We start from the raw sequence: 21,338 nt of genomic DNA, 5'->3' as shown, positions 1-21,338 counted from the left end.
CACCTGCACAAACAGTGATTTCAAGGACAGTTTGGTCATACTGAATTTATTGAAGATCTTTAAAAATATGCAGTGTACACATAGAATATTCATCTAAAATGCATCACTCAGGATAAAAATATTTGCTATATTAAATTAACAAAGGCATTCACACCAAAAGGCATTCGTTTTGGCATTACAAAAAGGTAATTTGTTAAAGATAATGAATGAGGGAAAAAAAAAAAAAAGAGGAATTATTACGGATGTAAACACCAAACACCTTTAAAAGTTTAAAATCATACAAGGGTATAAGAGAGTATAAGAGAGTATAAGAGAGTATAAGAGTCTAGAGAGTATAAGAGAGTATAACTTAATCCTGAGATAGCTGCTCTCACCTTTGATACTAAGTATCAATTATACTTACATTATATACACACACAAAAATACACACTCACACACTCACAAACAGAAGTTTAACATCATACACACTAGTATCGGGGGCATTGGGTGTGAAATTGCTTCGTTTCTAAAACGGTGCGTCTCCTTGTCCTATCGCAAGTGTACGGGGAGGCCGTAGACCACAGGCGCAGCTCCTATGATGTATTTGAGTTGGGTGGCCTGGCGGGATGAGTCCATGTGGTCCAGGAGAGCGGCCCCAGGGCCTGCAGACATCCAGGACTGCAGCAGGGCCGTGGTGAAGCGGTCGATGTCCCGGTCGGTAACGTCCCACAGGTTCCCCAGAACCAACGGGCTACAGGGCAGAGCAGACGGGCATACTAGAACATCCAGTTCACAGACACGCACACAGCAACTGATCACGCACTCAGTTTTTTAATTTCAGTACCTTGTATGGGCAGATTGGGCACTAAAGTAGAATTATCAGGGTTCCCACACATTATGAAACAGCACCTTTCAAGGACTTTCAAGACTCAATTCCCTTAAATTCAAGGACCCAACACGGCATAGTTTGAGACAGAACTAGAGAGGGGAATTCAAGCACTTTCAATGACCCCATGTCTATTTTCAAAAACTTTGAAGACCTTGATTTCTTTTTCTCAAATTCACACACTTTCAAGGATTTCAAGGACCAGTGGGAACCCTGCATGATGTGTGTATAGAATACTGTAAAAGGATTCCCCTTTAGATTCAATTTAATTGGCAGAGTACAGAGACAAGGAAACGCTGTGTATTCGTGCATGCGTCCCTGGGTTTAGCCTGTCTGTCGAGTCTTACCAGCCTGCCATTAGGTAGTCGAGGATGATGCCAGACCCCTCCAGCTCCCCATGCACAGCCAGAGCAGCACTGCTGCAGCCAAACAGCATACAGGCGGCCCTCATCTCCTCCTGCAGGATCTTCTGTCTGTCGAGGAAGCGTGCCCCTGCTCCGTGGCCCACGTAACTACGGCAACAGAGAGTGGCACGTGAGCAACACAGGAAAGACTGGGCAACCTCTGGGCCCGGTTGTTCAAAACTTTTAATCTGGGTCAGAATGACCCCGATTCTTTTCTCTGATGCAGGATCAGATCTATCTGGCTGATTTTGAGTCGTATAGGGGAAATCAGCCAGCTCGAAAGAGTCGGGGTCATTCTGATCCAGATTAAACGTTTTGAACACCTGGGCCCCAGTATTTAAAAAATGTCAAACGAGCTCAGAATGATAGTTCAGATGTTTCTTTTGCGATACAGGATCAGATCGAGCTGGCTGATTTCCCCAATACAACTCAAAACCTGCCACCTGATACTAGATCTGATCCGGGATTGCAAAAGAAAGAATCTGGATCATTCTGATCTAGATTAAACATTTTGAAATACCACACAGAGGAGCTGCAGCAGACATTTCCAAACAGAAGTAAGTTCCAGTCAACTCAATTGTGACATTTCCCTACTCACATGTAGAGATCTTTAGTAGTGACAGCTTCCTGCAGATGGTCAGTGTCGGGAGCAGCCCCACTCACACCTTGCCAAGCATACCCACTTGAGAAGGAAAAGGGAGTGAAGGAAGGAGCGAGAGATAGAGAGAGAGAGAGAGAGAGATATTAATAAGAGACAAATCCTAAACAGCAGCAGACATGCAGTACAGTATGTACTGGCACTCGGCTCACTTGGAGCAGAAGAGGTCTTTAAGTCGCTCCTCTGTGCCTGGAAGGTTGGCATCAGGGTTGAGCACGTAGAACACCTGCTTAGGGTCCACTCCTCGATTCAGGACGCACTCAGGGTCAGACTGAGGGGAGGAAAAGAGACAAGCAGTACGCCCGCGTCACTATTCAGCTTGAAACAAATGAGTCACTAGCATAAAAAAAAGAAGTCATAATTTGCTGCATGCATCTGACTGTTAGTTAACTGTTACTGATTTGTTAGTTTGCTTGTAAGCATCGCCCTCTAGATGGACGGGTTAAGCCCGACTCTCTCCCGACCAACTTGCTCATCCATGCCTGCCCGCACCCAGCTAACTGACCAGGCTAACTGACCAGGCTAACTGACCAAGCTAACTGACCAGGCTAACTGACCAGGCCCCAATGTGCCGATTCAAATAGTGCTTCATCTCACAGTTCTCAGGGCACAGTGGCCCAGTAGGGAGGACAGAGAGGGCATGCGGGTCACGGCACGGGAACTGAGGCAGGAGATGGTCTCCCACGGAAGCTTCTGGAGGTACTGCGGAGGAGGAAACATGATAGATATTACATCACAGCGCTTGCAATACGTGAACAACTAAAAAAAGCATAGTAGTACGTCACACAAACTACCACACTGTGCTTTGTTGTTCGCAGGGTATGTTGACATCGTGGTGCACATTTGAGTGACAGAGTTGCGGAGAGATGGGAAAAGTGTGTGTGTGTGCGATCCCTCATAAACACATGCATGTTTATGATGGATAACTGAGATTATGTGACCCCCCCCCCCCTCCCACCACTAACCTTGTCCAGGATGAGCACCACATGTCCCTGTGGCTCCGCCCTCTCTCGCAGCGCCGACACGGCCGCCCGCAGCAGCGCCACACACTCCTCCGCCCGCTCCGGACACAGTCCCTGGGCGAACCATCGCACGTCTCCCAGGGAGAGGAGAGGAGAGGCCGACAGCAAAGCCTGGAACACACAGGGTTAACGAGAACCGCCTGTTAGTCAACAGAGAGACCGTGTACTCGTATCAATGGACCTATCGCTAAGCCACACCCCCTTTGAAAACTCGGAAAAACAAACAACGCTTCACTGACAGTGACTGACTGACCGTGACTGAATGACATTCAATGACTTACAATGGCGGGAGTTGGCAAATTTCTGATTTCTGCCACAGCAAGTAATACTGTAGACATGTTTTTTTAAAGATGACAAGAATATTTAGTCTAGAAGCTTTTCACCATCAGATATTAGCAAGTTGTTTGTCCGAGTTTTCTGCCTGTAGTGACTTTTGCTGTGATATGATTGGACAATTTCTATTTTGGGGCGTGGCTTAGCGATAGGTCCATTAAGACTCCCTTTCCTTTCACATCCTTTTCTGAGAGGGAGGGGCACACACCTTGAGCATCTCTTCAGAGGTCTGCACTCCCCAGGCAGTGAAGGTCTTGTGGAGGTGCTTGGCCTGGGTGATGAGCTTGGGGTCAGAGGTCAGGGGCAAAAGAAGCCCCCGCCAGCAGCCCAGCAATGCCTCCATCTTCTCACACAATTTCTAAGACAGGAAAACAAGGGGGGGGGACGGACGGACAAGAGAGGGAGACAAGATTTAGGGGCAAATCAAAAACACCCACATGAGGAACAACCGTTAGACATGCATCCACTTGCTTGTTAAGCATCGCCCTCTAGATGTACGGGTTAAGCCCGACTCTCTCCCGACCAACTTGCTCATCCATGCCTGCCCACACCCAGCAGAGTGACCGCCCGCCCCTGCCCTTACCTTAACGCGACTGTCCAGTGCCCAGCGTCCTGCCCACCACTGGGTCTTCTCCGACTCAGACCACACCACCTTCTGCTGCTTCTGGATACTGTCAAACTCCTGAAGCAGCCAGCTTAAAGGGTGCTACACAGAGACACAGACAGACAGACAGACAGTCAGTATATGTATATGTGTGTGCGCGCACGCATAGGTATCAAGCAACAATCAACGGTGTAATACACATGTAATAGACATGTGTCTGTGTGTGTGAGTCAGTGAGTGAGTGAGTGAGTGAGTGAGTGAGTGTGTGTGTGTGTGTGTGTGTGGGTGTGTGAGTTCCTCACCTGCCGCTGGGCGGTGTGGATGCAGACGGTGACAGGAGAGGAGCCCCTCTCCAGACGGGTCAGCAGGAGGGTGTCCCCAATCTCCCCTGGCTGCACCCTGGCCACCGAGAGCAGACACACCGTCACCCCTACAGAGAGAGAAGTCAGGTCACCATGCTGTAAACCACCAAAACACAACTCGCATTCACTGACAGTTTGCTCCTGGGTGTTAATAAGCTTTATTCAGGGTTCCTACAAGTTTCAACAAGTCAAATGTAGTCTTTTTAGACCTTTTTATAGACCTCTTTGAATAGAATTTTAGACCTATTCGCGACACCATATAGCTTTTTGTCATCGTCGAGGTGATGAAATTAGGGATTTCACTGAATTGGCAAATTGGCATTTTGGTTCTAGCTTCATTATGTTCTGCGTAAATAGATGTGGTCGGACTGATTTCCTTGCAGGATCTCATTCTTAAGACCTAGCACATAATTTTTAGGCACAATAACTGACATTTTTGGCCTTTCTAGGCCTTATGGATTGGTGGATTTTAGACTTAAAGGCTTTTTAAGACCAGCGCGGGAACCCTGTTTATTTATATAGCAGCTTTCTCTTTCTTCCAGCATTGTGACTGCCAATGGCCCCTGGCGCTGAGCATAGATAACTTTTTATTGCGATCACTGACGGATAGATGATTCATTACTTAGACAAATGTATTTGTCGCTTTGGATAAAGGCGTCTGCTAAATGCCCAAAACTGTAAATGTAAACATAAGGTGCATAGCCTGAAGAGATGGGTCTTGATGTAAAACCCTTGAGCTGTACTCAGGGTTCCTACACCCTCTGAAACATCAAATTCAAGCACCTTTCAAGGACTTTCAAGACTCAATTCCTTCAAATTCAAGGGCCCACCACGGCATAGTTTGATCTAGATGAGAATGTATATAATAGGAATGACCATGAACGGTTTTCAAATCTAACGGCGTTATGTTTAAAATCTAGCTAACTAATTAACCGTAGTAACTAGTATGGTTGTTTTATTCCCTTCTACATGTTACCTATATTTTTATTTTAGAGAGAGACAGAGAGAGAGAGAGAGAGAGAGAGAGAGAGGGGAATTCAAGCACTTTCAATGACCCATGTCGATTTTCAAAAACTTTTACGGCCTTGATTTTTTTTCTCAAATTCACAAACATTCAAGGATTTCAAGGACCCGTGGGAACCCTATGTACTGTACCTTTAGGGAGGTTGTTTATTTGTTGGATGAACTGTTGGCAGTGGTGCTGTGGGAAGGCGGAGGGGTCTGCGGTAGGAAAGGCGAAGATGTTCTCCAGCTGAGCTAGTCTCTGCTCCAGAGGGACCGTCCCGGTCCGGGCAGGGGGATCGTCTAGACTCAGAGAACCCAGTTTGTCTGTCAGCTCGCTGGCGTTCTCCTTCAGCTTCCTACAGAAGGAACACAGCAACAAGGTCACTGGATCTTCTCTGACGGAACGACTTAAAAACAATACTACAATAAACACAAAAACAAAAGGAGGAAGAAATAGGATCAAAGAGAGATGCTCATCTCCTGATCTACCCCCTAGCCCCTTGTGTAGATCTGATAGGCTAGGTTGAATCCATTGTTTTGGAAGGCAACTTCCATGGCACTATTGATCATTGCCAGGGGGGGGGAAGGGGCTGATTTGGACTTAGGAAAGAGAATATGGGTGACTGACCTGAGGCGATTTGAGAGATGTCGGATCATGTCATGCTGGGTAGTGACACCCACGGACTGGGCATGGAGCATCGCCGTGGTGACCGGGTCCTGTTGCCCCAGCAAGAGGGCCAGCAGGGTACAGAGGCTGGGGTAGAGGCTGGGTGGGGGGAAATGCTGAAGGGCCAACCAGGCAGAACGCAGCAAAGACTGCACCACCTCCAGAGAAAGACCATCTATGTGGAAGGAAAGGAAAGAGAAAGAGGGAGGGGGGGGGGCTGTTACTCGCCTGTCTTGTCTATACAGATCACTCAGATTCAAACAAAATCTCTTATGTCTCAAATCTCTCAACAGAGCTCTCAGATGCACACCATGGAAGACTAAGTAAGTAAGTAACGTTTATTTATATAGCACAATTTTACAATGACAAACAGCCGCCCAAAGTGCTGGTAAAAGAAAAAAACAAGATAAAATACAGATATAAAACAGATAAAATAGATAAAATCTAAAAACATGGTGCGATACAAATACAAGTGCAGAAATAAAAGTGCAAAAAGTGCAGTGTCGGGAGGCAGGCTGACCTCAGGTCAAAGGCCAGGGAGAAAAGATCTGTTTTAGCTAGTTTTTTAAAAGCCTCGACTAGTGACAGAGCAGGGCCTCAGACTCGTGACGCTCACCTGGCACGGCGTTGGAGTGAAGGGGGCCTCCGCTCCTGAGCTCAGACAAACAGTCTCTCTCTCCGTCACCACACAGGTCCCTCCGCAGGACCTCAAAACCAGTGCCTGGGCCGTCCACAGCCATGCCTGCAGAGAGACGAGGCAAAGTGGAGTCGGTTCAACAGTGACATTAGCCTCAGCGCTCAGGGATGTTACAAGACAACGACACTATGGCATCTTTCAATCCACACACACACACACACACACACACACACACACACACACACACTTACTGGATGCGGCAGACTCCTCAGTCTCAGTGTCGGACGCTCTCAGCTCTTCAATACTGCTGTCCATCATAATCCCTTCCATGTCCTCATCGATTGTCCTCAACCTCTCCGGTTCCTCCCCAGTGTCTGGTCCCCCTGCTCCGGCTGCCGCAGCAGCAGCCTCCCTCCCGGCAGCCTGCTGTCTCCTGGGTCTGCCTCCTCTCCTGGCTGGGGCCGGCACCACCTCCACCACCTCCTCCTCAGAAGAGGTGGAGTGGGGGACCGCTGTGCTAACCTTGCGCCTGCCCTGCCTCTTGGGAAGGGACTTCTTCTCCGCAGGCGGCTCCGGTGCCGCTGGCTGCTTGCGGACGCGGGTCGTTCTGGTGTAGGCGGTCGGCTTTTTTGAGGCCGCCGGTTTCTTCTCTTTGAGCCCCTTCTCTTGGGGGTCGGCCTCTGCGTCACTCTCGTCACTGAATTGCACCTAGGCCAGGAGACAAAAGGTCAGAACCGTGCTGCAATACCCGTGGCAGTTTGCTAGTGATTCGAACTCCACCATACCAATTCATTTCAAGATGCACAAAACAGACCGACATATACAAATATGATAGTAGTACAAGTCTTTATGATCAGGCCTCTCTAAAGATCATATAAGACGCTGGATTATGAAAGCCCTAAAATAATTTGACCTCCTGGGCCCAGTTGTTAAAAAACGTTTAATCTGGATCAGAATGATGCAGATTCTTTTTTGTGATCCAGGATCAGATCAAGCTGGCTGAAATGACTCAAAATGGCTGGGGCGGCTGTGGCTCAGGAGGTAGAGCCGGCGTCTAATAGGTAGAGCCGGCGTCTAATGATCGCAAGGTTGGCAGATCGGCAGTTCGAGCCCCAGCTGGCCACATGTCGAAGTGTCCTTGGGCAAGACACTGAACCCCAAATTGCTCCAAATGAGCGGGACGGCGCCTTGCATGGTAGCATGCCGCCATTGGAGTGTGAATGGGTGAATGAGAGGCCATTGTAAAGTGCTTTGGAATAAGGCGCTATAAGTCAGTCCATTTACCATTTATCCTGGATAGCAAAAAAAAATAAGCGGGATCATTCTGATCCAGATTGTACGTTTTGAACGACTGGGCCCTGGCGTACCTTGAAGCGAGACTTGTTTGTCTTCTTGGGGGCTGCAGGGACAGGCTGGGGTTTCTCCTGAGATGGTGACGCCTCTTCATAAACCTGGAACGCCAGCTTGGGGGCCGCCTTCGCTCCTCCTCCTCCTCCTCTCGGTGCTCTGGCCCGCTGGACAGGGGTGCAGGCCACCGTGGGCACCTCCGTGCTGAAGTCAAACGAGCTGAGCTCCCTCCCTCCAGATCTGGCCTGGGAGGGTTTCACCATCACCGGTGTCATGGGGGGGGCCAGACACTTGCCACTTGCTTTGATGGAGGACAAGGAGAACGTCACTTTGTTCTTGGGGACTCTGGGCGTCTTGGCGTCTTTCGGCTTGGCGGCGGCGATGGCCGCCGGGTCTTCCTTCCTCGTCTTCCTGGCCGAGGCTGGGAGAGGCAGCGGTTTGGCCTTGATGTGGTGCGTCTCCACGTCCCCTTTGGGTGCGTTCCAAGTCCAGGCGGCAGAGAAGAGCTCCTCCGGGGAGCAGTCCCTCTGGGCCGCCAGGGCCAGACATGCGGCCAGGGCTTTGACCGCCAGCAGGCCCGCCCTCAGGGGCCCCAGGTCCGGAGAGGGCTTGGCGGTCACGAACGCCAGGCCGGCCTCCAGGATCTTCCACGGCCCGTGGCCCTTGTCCAGCTGTAGCTCCAGCCCGGCCAGCGCCATGCGCAGGTAAACACTGCCCACCACGTCCTGCAGCAAGGCTGGTTTGGGGAAGCGGTTCGCAGGGCCGGAAACAACACCAGGGAAGAGCCTGGCCAGTCTGACGGCCAGTTTGGCGGTGATGCTCTTGCAGCGGGCCAGGGTGGCCAGGTGGAGCTTGCGGCTGGCGCGGGCTTCCGCCGGGCCCAGCTGGAGGGCCAGGTCGGCCTGCGCGGCCGCCCAGCGTACGGTGACCCGGCCCAGGCTGGGCTCGGAGCAGCAGGGGCACTGGCAGTCGGGCCTGTGGTCCAGGGAGGAGGGCCAGCGCTGGGGCCGAGCTTTGAGCGGCGGGGAGCTGGCCGGGTCCTTCCTCTCCACGGGCTCCTTAGGGAGCCACCTGGTGGTCAGGAAGCTCTTGGAGTCCTCCGCAGGGCTGGGGAGGGGGGGCTCGGGCTTCCGCGACGGACGGCCTTTCCTCGGTTTGATCTTCACTTCAACCTTCTTCTCCTGATTAGAAAAATCTAAGACGTTAAAGAGAGCACAAAACATTGTTAGCATCGTTGGCCACGGGACTCGAAGAGTTTCCAACAGTAAGAGGCACGACTAGGGTGACGTTGACTAACCCATGCAGAGTTCCAGAAGGTTAAAGACTCTGTCCAGGTCCAGTGCACTCTCCACCCTCTCGCCCTTCATCAGCTCCAACTCGGCCTTCAGCACCAGCAGCTCCGCATATCTACACAAGGACAAAGACACTCAGAGTTTCAGAAGCCAAAAGCATGTTTTTTCCAATTCTTGTTCCAAGATTGAAAATGCAGAAAATTGTTGCTCAAAAATGTAAATAAATGTTCAGCATACTAAAAGAAAAAGAAAGATGTTTATACAACTAGTATTGCTGAGAGACACAGACACACAACCCACACCCCACACCCCACACACACATACACACACACACACACACACCCCCCCACACGCACACACACACCCACACCCACACCCACACCCACACACGTACTGGCTAAGAGTCTGCAGCTTGGTGGCCAGTTTGAGGGCCTCCAGACACAGGTGCCTGGCCTCATGTACGGCCCCGGTGCTGCTCCTCACTGCCACAATCTTCAGAGAGCAGCTCAGCAGCTCTGACATCACCAGCCACTTCAACAGCAGGTTCTCACCTGCAGGGGGGGGGGGTCAGAGGTCAACAGGACAGACTGACACACAAGACCAGGTTATTACCGGGGGGGGGGGGGGGGGGCAGAGGGAGCAGGTCAATAGAACAGACTGACAACCAAATTAACCTCAGCACGACTTGCAGACGGACGGGCCTAAAGGAGTATCGTATAAAAGGTAGGCAAATCTTACCACTTTAAAAAATGGGGTACAAGAGTGAGGATTTCCCTTGAGCCACATTCAAGAGGTTTATAGACACGTATTCTACGTGGAGTGGGGGGGAACACCCAAACCGTGGTCAATGAAGCTTCATGAGACGACTTAGCCAGTCGATGCCGCAGTCTATGAAGTACAGTATGTGTGGTGGACAGTATGCCAGCCCAGCCCTACCTTGGTTAATGAAGCGTGTTTCAATGTTACAGTTGGCTCCGTACAAGCCTTTCCCCACCAGCGCCGCCAGCAGACTGGCGAGCCACTCCAGACTCTCAGTGAGGGCAGTGTCTGCAGTCTTCAGTCCTGGAGCACACACACACGCACACACACACGCACACACAAACACATCAACAAAACAGCAATGCAACCAAAACACCTCATTCTCATACCTGTCATATCCCCCTTGGAACTCACAACGCAAAACATCCTAGATTTAAAGCAACAGACGGCATATGACCACTAATGACCATTTTCCAACAGAGGCCACCCTGCAAGCTAAATACAGATATGATATGATATTATATGATAGTATTATTAAAATCCCACCTGGGAATACCACCACTAGTGTGCCCTTGAGTATGGCACTTAGCCCTAAATTACTCCAGGTAGACTGTCCCTGTAATCTTTAATTATACGTTTTTTTGGTATAAAAGCGTCTGCTAAACGGTTCAGATGTAAACGTAAAGGGCCGCTTGGTGGCGTAGCACACTAAGGCGTCAGCCGTGTAATCGCAGGGTCCCCGGTTCGATTCCGACCGTCGACATATCCTGCATGTCACCCCTCTTCTCTCTCACCCATCTTTCCTGTCAATCTCTACCGTCTCTATCCCAATAAAGCATTTTTTTTATTTATTTTTTTATAAATACAAATACAATCTAGGGTGCTGCTGACCATGCTGGGTGATCTGTTGCCGCAGGTCTTGGGACAGCGTGCCCGTGTCCAGACTCAAGTAGGCACTGCTGGTCTGGAGGGTTCGGGCACGATGCAGGTACCAGCTCTTAGAGTACCTCTGCTCTCGGCCCAACTCATTCAGCACCTCACACAGGTAAGGCACCCCAAGCTCCACCTGGAGACATGAAGAGGTACAGGAGAGTTTGAGAGGAGGAGGAGGAGGAGGAGGAGAAGAAAAGGAAACGAGAGATGGTGAGGGTGAGAGAGCAATGGCTACTTGTTTGATCCCTTTGTTATTTATATTGGGTGGTACCAGCATCGGCTAGCGTTGGCCTGACCTAGTGGATAGTGAGTTGGACTGGTGATCAGAAGTTCATGAGTTCCAATCCCACCTGGGAACACCACTCTCTAGTGTGGCCTTGAGTAAGGCACTTAGCCCTAAATTACTCCAGGGAGAATGTCCCTGTAATTGGAGATAAAATATTAACTAATTTGAATAAAAGCGTCTAAATTACGCAATCTGCTACGGCCTAGTGAGCTTCCTCTGTTGTGTCTGTGCGAGTGTGTGTCACTGTCACAAGCTTGTGTGTGTGTGTGTGTTACCTGTCCTGTGCTGTAACAGAGCTGAGCCCTCAGCAGTTTGGCCGTCATAGAGAGAGTAGAGGGTCCCTCAGTGGTGGAGCTGACGGAGTCAGAGGCCAGACACTGCTCTGCTTCCTCCAGTTGGCTCTGAAACAGCCAATCAAAAGGTCAAGATAAAACACAACATTTAGCTTACGTGATGTAGCTGAATAGGGTTTCACCCGTTTGTTTAGGCCTCGTCTACACTTGACATTTAAAACCAGACTTCTGATATACAAACATGACGATCAGATCACAACATGTGTCCTCACCTGGTATTACAAACACAAAAAATGGTGGTCAGCCGGATGCCAAAACACAATCGGGCCACAATGTCAACACAATGCGACTTTTGTGCATCCTCTAGACCTGTACACAGGGTTCCCACACCTTCTGAAACATCAAATTCAAGCACCTTTCAAGGACTTTCAAGACTCAATTTCCTCAAATTCAAGGACCCAACACGGCATAGTTTGAGACAGACCTAGATGAGAATTTATATAATAGGAACTATCCGCTCAGACAACAATTAAAAAGAGAGGCTTGAATGTAGAGGCTTGAACACTAGATGGTCTCTTGCCTTCTCTACCCCAGCACAGCAAAACAATATATTGTGAAATATGTGTAAAGTTGTTGTTTTTTGAGAGAGAGAGAGAGAAGAATTCAAGCACTTTCAATGACCCATGTCTATTTTCAAAAACCTTTAAGGCCTTGATTTTTTTTTCTATGAAATTCACAAACTTTCAAGGATTTCAAGGACCCGTGGGAGCCCTGTGTACAGTTATCATAAAGTAGTATGTGATCATCCTGTTCGGATGACAAAAGGATTGGATTGAAGTGTCAAGTGTAGATGCGGCCTTAGATGTCATGCGTCTGTGAAGCTTATGTGAAGCCTCAACCCTATCAGCAGGTGAGTTACCTGTGCTGGTCCAGGGGCACCCAGGTCGAGAAGCAGTCTGGCAGAGTGGCACAGGGAGGTGGCACAGCCTTGGGCATCGCCAAGGCAACGGGAGAGGCCGATGGCCAGCTGGTAACTCTCAAGAGCCTGCAGAGGCTAGGATGAGGAGAGGTGAAGTGAAGAGTTGACATGATGCAGTCTAGTAACGAACGCACATTGGATCTATATCCTTTAAAAATATGCTGAAGACTTTTATGTTCTGTTCGGCTTTTAATTGAGTGTATTTTTTAAAGAGTTAAGCAAGGCTTTTTTAACCGATTGATTTGTTTTTTATGAATCGTTTTAAAGCTGAACTTTTTTTCACGTTTTAATTATGTTAGCTCATGTTTTTTGTAAAGCATTACGAGTCTAGATTAATTTGTATGATTATGTGGTATACAAATAAATGAGCCTTTGTCTTCATAACCCCTACCCGTCAAAAGGCAAGATGGAGCCATAAACCCGTCTGCTCAAAACTATCAGATCCCTTTCAGATCTGAATGTGCCAAAGGGCAGTTGAAGACTAACACTAACTGATAAGTCTCTTACCTTGCCCATGAGTTTGTAGAGAGCAGCGGTGAGGGCGATGGAGGAACAGGTCTGTTTGGGGTTCCTGACTGAAGGCAGATCTTTACGCTTCTGCAGCAGAGAGGACCACTCTCTCAGCGCCCTGTCCAGAGGCTGGCTCCGCTCTGAGGAGACAGACAGACAAACACCCAGGTCAACCCAGGTCAACCCAGGTCAACCCAGGTCAACCCAGGTCAACCCAGGTCAACCCAGGTCAACCCAGGTCTGGTGGATTCTAACCGGGGAGGCGGCGATGAGGTGATTATTTGAATCTTCAGGGTCGAGTATTTCAAATTTTTCTAATCTGGAGAATCAGAATGATCCGGATTCTTTTTTGCTAACCAAGATCAGATCAAGCTGGCTGATTCCCCCCCCCCTGTACTACTCAAAATCGGCCAGATAGATCTGATCCTGGATAGCAAAAACTTGCATTGTCCAGATCTAGATTAAACGTTTTGAAATACGATGGTCTACCAGGACCAGGGCTGGCCACCCCTGTAAACAACAGGCTGACAGACATCCTAACTGAGGTCTGACACACCCAAGGCTGATGCTGTTACAGGATTCCTCCCCATCTTCCGCCAGAGACTAGACCCATCTCTTCAGGCTACACCTTAACTGTCCCCCCGGAGAGATCTACTACCCGCCCTTACTGTCCCTCCTGAGACATCTACTACCCCCCACCATACTGTTTCTCCTGAGACATCTACTACCCCCCACCATACTGTTTCTCCTGAGACATCTACTACCCCCCACCATACTGTTTCTCCTGAGACATCTACTACCCCCCACCATACTGTTTCTCCTGAGACATCTACTACCCCCCACCATACTGTTTCTCCTGAGACATCTACTACCCCCCACCATACTGTTTCTCCTGAGACATCTACTACCCCCCACCATACTGATCTCCTGAGACATCTACTACCCGCCCCCATACTGTTTCTCCTGAGACATCTACTACCCCCCACCATACTGTTTCTCCTGAGACATCTACTACCCGCCCCCATACTGTTTCTCCTATGTCCCCCCAAAAAATCACTTCTTCTAGCCGACTGCCAATGGCTCCAGGCCTGAACATAGATTACTTGTTCCTGCTATGACTGGTGGATAGATGACTCACATAGACAGTCGAATGTATTTGTTGTAAGTCGCTTTGGAATAAGACGTCTGCTAAATGCCAAAGATGTAAATGTAATTCTTTACTGCTCTCTGCCGCCAAGTCGAAGCCGAGCCCCTCGTACACCAGGTGACTGTCCTGCTGCTTCTGCTTGTCCTCGTAGTCCAGGTCGTTGCTGCTCACAGGAACGGCGTCGCCCCCGGCCCGCTCACTCACATCCTGCAACTTCTTCTCTGTCTCGATGGCCTAGAAAAGGGCCAGGAAGAAATCCCAACGTTCAGTTTTAAGGCTTAAATGTCCATAAAGACACATAAAGAAGGAAAAGGGGAAAATGTTCAACTCCTGATACTCAAACTAGGGAGCACCGACCTCCTGTAGGGTCTTCTCCAGGGTGCAGATGTAGAGCCACAAAGAGGCGTGGGCCTTGTCATCCTTGAGCCTATCAGCATTCTTACTGGTCTCTTGCTCCTCCTCCAGCAAGCGCAGGGCCTCTTGGGTAAAATCAACTGCCGAGCTGCACAGTTGCAAAGATTTATTTTTTATTTATTTATTTTTTTATATAAAAAGAAGGCACTTACGTGGGCCATGTTTGTGTGTTCTGTAAATCGTTCACTCTACAGTTCAAGGTAAATCCTACCAGTCTGTCTGTTCGCTGAAGTCCTGGAAACACACCACCTGGGCCATCTCACACAGGTAGACAGCACGCAGGTGTGTGTGGGAGCTGCTCTCGTGGCAGATGTCCAGCAGGTCACAGAGTGTGTTGTAGCGCTCCTCGGTGGTGTCTCCTGACACCTCCTTGTAGACGCGTAGCTCCTCCTCGAGGAGACAGAGCATCACGCCCTCGTCTGGGACGTTACACCCAAAACCGTCGCGCAGAGTCCTGATTCAGAATGGCTTTTATTACATCTCAATGTACAAGTACACAAGAGTAAAATTCTTCTGGCTTTGGTTCCTCAACATTGGCATTCAGATACAAATGTCAACGTTAAGTAACAAAAACGAAAGAATGTTCAACAACATGACAGGGGAGGGTTACTCCAATCAGTCGCTCTGTATGCGTAACATTAAATGGTAAATGGACTGCACTTATATAGCGCCTTTATCCAAAGCGCTTTACAACGGCCTCTCATTCACCCATTCACACACGCATTCACACACCAATGGCGGTAAGCTACCATGCAAGGTGCCGGCCCGCTCACTGGGAGCAATTTGGGGTTCAGTGACTTGCCCAAGGACACTTCGACATGTGGCCAGTCGGGGCTCGAACCGCCGATCTGCCAACCTACCTCCTGCGCCACAGCCGCTCCAGTAAAAATATAACCTTTACTGGAGGAGGAATTTAGAAGTACTGGAGGGATGATGAAGTATTTAAGCGAACACCACAGGGCAAGTTACAACCACAAACAGTTCAAGTCATTAATAGAAACTCAAGAGAAGAATAAAGGAGACAAGATGAAAAATGTACCTCCTTGACATCACACAGACACTTAACAACAACAGAAGCCTTGTGAACAGTGGATCCCTACTAGTAACCAATACCTGAGGCGTGTGTCCTCCTGACCGGCCTGAACGGCATCCACCTTGATTTTGACCCACAGGGAGACGGGCTCCGTCATGTGACCCGTGACCCGGTCACCCAGGGCCTGCAGCCACAGGATGACCCAGTCCAAGGCACGCTCCAGCTGACCGCTCCAGTGAGAGCTCTGCACCGCCCACCTGAAGGCCCAGCTCAACTGGAGAAAGACACACCAAATGTGTTGATGAACAATATCTGAATGGAGGGGCGCCTCTCTCTGATATGCTCTCTCTCTCCCTGTCAATCTCTACTGTCTATCCCATTAAAGCAGAAATGCCCAAAAAACATATTTAAAAAAACAAACAATACAACAAAAAAACAACAACATCCGATTGAATTCATGTACAGTAGCTCTTTCCCAAAGAATCAACGACTTTCACATCGAAACCTATCCACCCACGGAAATGAGGCATCCACTCAAATCTACTAACAAATTAACATGTTTAGAGACGCCTAAGCAGTGTAGTAGCTCACTAAGGTGCATGCAGCGTAATCGCAGGGTCCCTGGTTCGATTCTGGCCATCGACCTATCCTGCATGTCATCCCTCCTCTCTCCAACCCATCTTTCCTGTCAATCTCTATCCCAATAAAGCAGAAATGCCCTAAAAACAAATATATATATATATTTAAAAATGAAGATAATCTACTAACAAATGAACATGTTTAAAGGGGTAGGTATTACCTCATTAGACAGAGAGGCAGGGCAGTTCTTCCGTAGGTCCTGGCACAGGATCTCCAACAGAGTGAAGGCCTGGTCGTACAGCCGGCGGTTGTAAAGAGCACATGCCAGCCTATTCACTGTTGTGACTATAGAGAGGACGGCAGACACACACACAGACACATCAGCCATCTGGTATTAACATGCCGGGGCTGAACCAGATTAAATGAGATGCCACAATCGGTCAGTTACCTGCTTGGACGAGCATGTCGTCACTGGGCAGTTTGCGGACTTCAGTCATCATCCGGCCTGCTGTGGCATTGCAATACAGCAGTACTCTGTCTAGTGTCTCCCTCTTCTCCAGCTGAAACAAAACAACAGCATTTTCATTCAAATTAGCAATTTGAGCTCAAATAAATGTGACTGCTGACTTAACAATTACCAACAACTTTATAAACTAGGGCCATGATCCAATGGCCTGAACTGAAGTAGAATTCCAAAGAGGATAAAAACTCATTTGGGTGAGAGCTGGGAGCCTTCTTACCTTCGAAGCAAACAGGCTCTCATCGGCAAACACAAAGACCCGGGACATGCTGAAACACAGCATCTTCTGAATTTGGCTCTCGGGCCAAAATCCTTTTAAATCCTGTTAAAGAGCGACATACACACCCACCCGACATGTTTCTGTGAGAACATTGGAAATTCTTCCACTACAGCATTTTATCATGATACAATCAGGGGTGCAAATTGGGGATGGCCCAAAAAGGTGACACTTTTTTATTTTTGCCTGAAAACGAAGAAAATGTATCAATGGTCTAACCGTGTAAGTAGCGGCAGCCCTGACCATAACACCCTCATAATTACTTGGAAAACAGTTTACTCTGACTGTTATCCACGCTGTCTGGAATTGTACCTAGCTGCCTGAAGCTAAAAGTTATTTCAACAGCAGCGGAGTTTAGCAGACAGGAAGATTAGTCAGCTCACGCATCATGTGACTTGGATGAGACTTAGACGTAAAAACGGCTAATTTAGCAGAAAGGTGACAAGTCTGCACGCCTGACAATGATAAATGTCACCAACCTTCTGTGATCTCTTCTGTACTAGTAATGGATGGTACTCCCGCAGAAAGGAGAACAAGGCGAGCAGGCCTGCTCCACTCAGACCCTTGCTCTCGCCTGCCTCCACTGCCCACACCACCATCTCGCATCCCTCCAGGACAGCATGGGCCACCGGGTCCTCTAAGGCAGCAGGGAGAGACCTGAGGTCCCATGCACAGTCTGTGAACGCCAGCCGACAATCCTCTCCTGAGCTCAGGGAGCGATGTACGTCTACTGCCTGCCTGCCCAACACCAGAGCGTGCCTGAGCCAGTAATACTTAGTACACTCCTTGACCCTACCCATAACACCGTCCATCAGTCCTGAGGCCAGACCCCAGCAGCCTGCCTTACAGAGGAGCTTGGAGTTCATCAGCACCACCTCACAGAGCGTAGAGAGGCAGGGTTGCTCCGAGAGGTCCCTGTCCCCTTCCCCGCCTTGTCCCCCAGTCCAATGGGCCAGGAGGTGACTGTGTGTCTCCTGTAGGAGGAAGGAAGCGTCCTCCTCCGTCAGAGTCCCACAGCTCTTCTCGTACTGGGCCAGGGCGCGATTTGTGTACATGGGTACTTTGGAGCTCGAGAGAGGAAGTGGACTCCCCCTGTCAAGCAGCAGCAGGAAGCCCAGGGACTGCATCTGGCAACGGAGCTTGTCCCTAGGGTTTAGGGGGGTGTTGTCTTGGACTCCTGACAGTCCGTTCCACAGCACGGTAAAGCAGTTCTGCACCACAACACGGAAGTCCCCGGTCTATGAAGACACAGTCAACAACACAACAGATTGAGCAGGTGTACACAGTAAAAACTCGATGCATTATACTATCCTACATTTAAAAAGCAAGTACTTCTGCTCCTTTTACCTGTGGAGCTGGAGCAATCCTTTGGTAGAGCAGGGTTCCCAGGTGGCTAAACGGACGGTGCACTCCCAGAGAGCTCAGTTTCCTCAGTATGTGGTAGATGATTTTCTCCATGTACAGAGGACTGCTCTGAGCCTCAAACTCCCCGGAAAGGTCATACCCGGAGAGGGCAAACTCCACCAGCTGGATCAGACGTGTGACGTGGTCACTGTCCGGGGGTCCCACTCCCAGTTGATGGTGACAGGCTCGGATAACCCGGTCACAAAACCTTTGAACGTGTCGCCCAGGTCCAGCCCTCACGAAATTCTGTAATGAAAATACAGTTACGGTGTAGTAGCCTACATGGCAAGGCCGACTACATGAATATCTAAAGCCAAAACATAAACGAATCTAGAAACGTTAGCTATAGTTTTGAATGATACATACATTGTCCTACAAAGGAGTAACCTTAGCTAAATAACATATTTAATGTTTAAATAATAATAACATCACTCACCTCCAACTCTTCATGTAGCAGACTGGTCTCCTTTGGACCAGCTGTCCGCTTGATGTACTCCTCAACTGACAAGACCTTCATCTTCATCTCTGCGGTTAAAACATAATTATGAGATATCTCGTGTTATTTAGAGAAATTGTGTCATCTTGATCTTGCTAGTTTATCTCGGCTAAGGATTGGAGTTAGCACGCTAAGCACGATTTACCATACCATGTGTTAATCTCTTAGGATCTTAACCTCTGTGTTGGCAATTTAGCAGAATGAATATTTGGGTCATTATCATTACGGCAGTAATATCACTCAACTAGCTCAAAGTATTGCATAAATATTTTACCAGTTTTGGATCATAACAATCATAACATAACGGTACATGTGGGAAAACTAGGGTTAGGGTTAGGTGCTAGGGTGCTACGGTTAGGGTTAGGGTTAGGTGCTAGGGTTAAGGTCAGGGTTAGGGTTAGGTTTAGGTGCTAGGGTTAAGGTTAGGGTTAGGGTTAGGGTTAGAGGTAGGGTTAGGGTTAGGGTTAGGGTTAGGTGCTAGGGTTAAGGTTAGGGTTAGGGTTAGGTGCTAGGGTGCTAGGGTTAGGTGCTAGGGTTAGGGTTAGGTTTAGGTGCTAGGGTTAAGGTTAGGGTTAGGGTTAGGTGCTAGGGTTAGGTGCTAGGGTGCTAGGGTTAAGGTTAGGGTTAGGGTTAGGGTTAGGTTTAGGTGCTAGGGTTAAGGTTAGGGTTAGGGTTAGGTGCTAGGGTGCTAGGGTTAAGGTTAGGGTTAGGGTTAGGTGCTAGGGTGCTAGGGTTAAGGTTAGGGTTAGGGTTAGGGTTAGGGTTAGGCATGCCAGCATGTACCAAATCGACATAGCACCTAACCCTAACCCTAGTTTTCCCACATGTACCGTATTCCCACATGGTTACCGTAACACATACATGACATTTTAGCAGGACAAAACGGGATTTATGCATCATATTATTCTGAATAAAACAGTGTTAAACACACTATCCCTACATCACAAATGTACATTATGATAAGTAAAGTAAACTAGCTTAGCTGTTATTGGAAACGAAGCAGCTAGTATCCAGTTGTGGGAGTTGTACTACGTAGTTCTCACTACTGTGGCTGATGTGATGTGATGTGGGTCATGTGACTAGCCAACTCGGTAACATTAGCGTAGCGTGAAATTAGCATGAAATTAGCATGGAATTAGCATGGAATTAGCATGCTAGCAGGTGTTTTAAGCCTATGTTTGCGATGATATTAAAACATATATAAAGTATGGACTTCAAACCCACCATGATCATCCAACTTTTCACCCTCTGGTTCCATTTCGTTTTCAATCACTACGAAAGCAAAACGTTGTTCCAGTGGCGTCTGTAGTAAATGTGGAACTGTCGTTTTCGTTCAAATGTTTTTACCGTTAGGCGATCAGTGTTGCCATATGGGATTGACAATTTCCAGCCTAACTAACCACAGTCTAAAAAAACAGCTAAATCCACCCAAAACCAGCCCAAAAAACCTAGATTGTCAGAAAACCGCTAATTACTATTGGGCAAGGTGCTCATCTCCTGCTCCCTAAACTGTATGTCTGTTGTTGTTGCCAATGATGTTTGTAAAATAAAATAAAATAAAATAAAAACCTGCACATCGTATGAAGCTTCTACTAGGGTTGTGTGTTTTAACTTCACGCATTTTGTAACTTTCTTTCAGGCACTGATATTTTGATGCTGCCTAAATGCTATTTATCCAGCCAGCCCAACCGCCCAAATTGTTTTTTTCCGGCCCAGTGTGATCAAAAGTAGCACATTCGGCGGTAACACGCCCCATCTGGCAACCCCGTAGGCGATATATATACCTGTTTCAATGCGCGCGCTTTGATTGTGATGTACAGGTGCAACTCCAAAAATTAGAATATCGTGCAAACGTTCATTCATTTCAGTAATTCAACTTAAAGGGTTAAACTTAAATATGATATAGACTCATTGCATTGTACATATGCATGATTATACTTTTCAGAGGGCTGACATTTCTGTATTTAAAATCCTTTTGTTTTCATGTAATATGAACAATTTCTGAGATATTCAATTTGGGGTTTTCATAAGCTGTAAGCCATAATCATCAAATTTATAACAAATAAAGGCTTTAAATATCTCGCTTTGCATGTAATGAGTCTATATAATATCGAAGTTTAACCCTTTAAGTTGAATTACTGAAATAAATGAACTTTTGCACGATATTCTAATTTTTTGAGTTGCACCTGTAGATCAGGGGTTGGCAACCCAAGCCACGGCAACCCAATGCAGAAGGTAGAGCAGGCGTCTAATGATCGCAAGGTCGGCAAATTGTCGGTTCGAACCCCGGCTGGCTACATGTCGAGGTGTCCTTGGGCAAGACACTGAGCCCAAAATTGCTCCCAATGAGCTTGCCGCCATTGGTGTGTGAATGAGAGGCCACTGGGGAAGCGCTTTGGAATAAGGCTTCTTATTTCCCCTTAGTGTTTTGTTGACTGTGTGGTTTAGAGCTGCAAAATGAGTGATAAGCAAGACATATGTTTGTCATTGAAGTGAAGAATTGGTGTGAGAT

At 48.2% G+C, this 21,338-nt stretch overlaps 1 protein-coding gene across 1 annotated transcript; it reads right to left on the bottom strand.

Annotated features, from left to right (window-relative positions):
• Positions 1-528: 528 nt before the first annotated feature.
• LOC308173517 (separin-like) lies at positions 529-18,853 on the bottom strand (the record flags this gene model as incomplete). The annotated part of the gene is made up of 31 exons (XM_080548545.1): positions 529-730; positions 1,213-1,377; positions 1,868-1,951; positions 2,080-2,198; positions 2,525-2,629; positions 2,893-3,060; positions 3,491-3,640; positions 3,866-3,988; positions 4,189-4,316; positions 5,404-5,609; positions 5,882-6,095; positions 6,537-6,662; positions 6,809-7,265; positions 7,925-9,099; positions 9,202-9,311; positions 9,591-9,747; positions 10,133-10,258; positions 10,847-11,021; positions 11,450-11,575; positions 12,387-12,521; positions 12,954-13,096; positions 14,178-14,337; positions 14,461-14,605; positions 14,729-14,971; positions 15,631-15,824; positions 16,350-16,474; positions 16,578-16,689; positions 16,870-16,971; positions 17,406-18,164; positions 18,274-18,576; positions 18,767-18,853. 31 exons carry the CDS (start codon positions 18,851-18,853, stop codon positions 529-531), a joined length of 6,624 nt encoding a protein of 2,207 aa, XP_080404671.1.
• Positions 18,854-21,338: the final 2,485 nt, after the last annotated feature.

The sequence above is a fragment of the Nansenia antarctica genome (assembly GCF_963989245.1).
Source record: "Nansenia antarctica genome assembly, chromosome: 18".
NCBI lineage: Eukaryota > Metazoa > Chordata > Actinopteri > Argentiniformes > Microstomatidae > Nansenia > Nansenia antarctica.
Note: the sequence above shows the minus strand (reverse complement) of the source record. Positions and strands in the feature narration are given on the sequence as shown.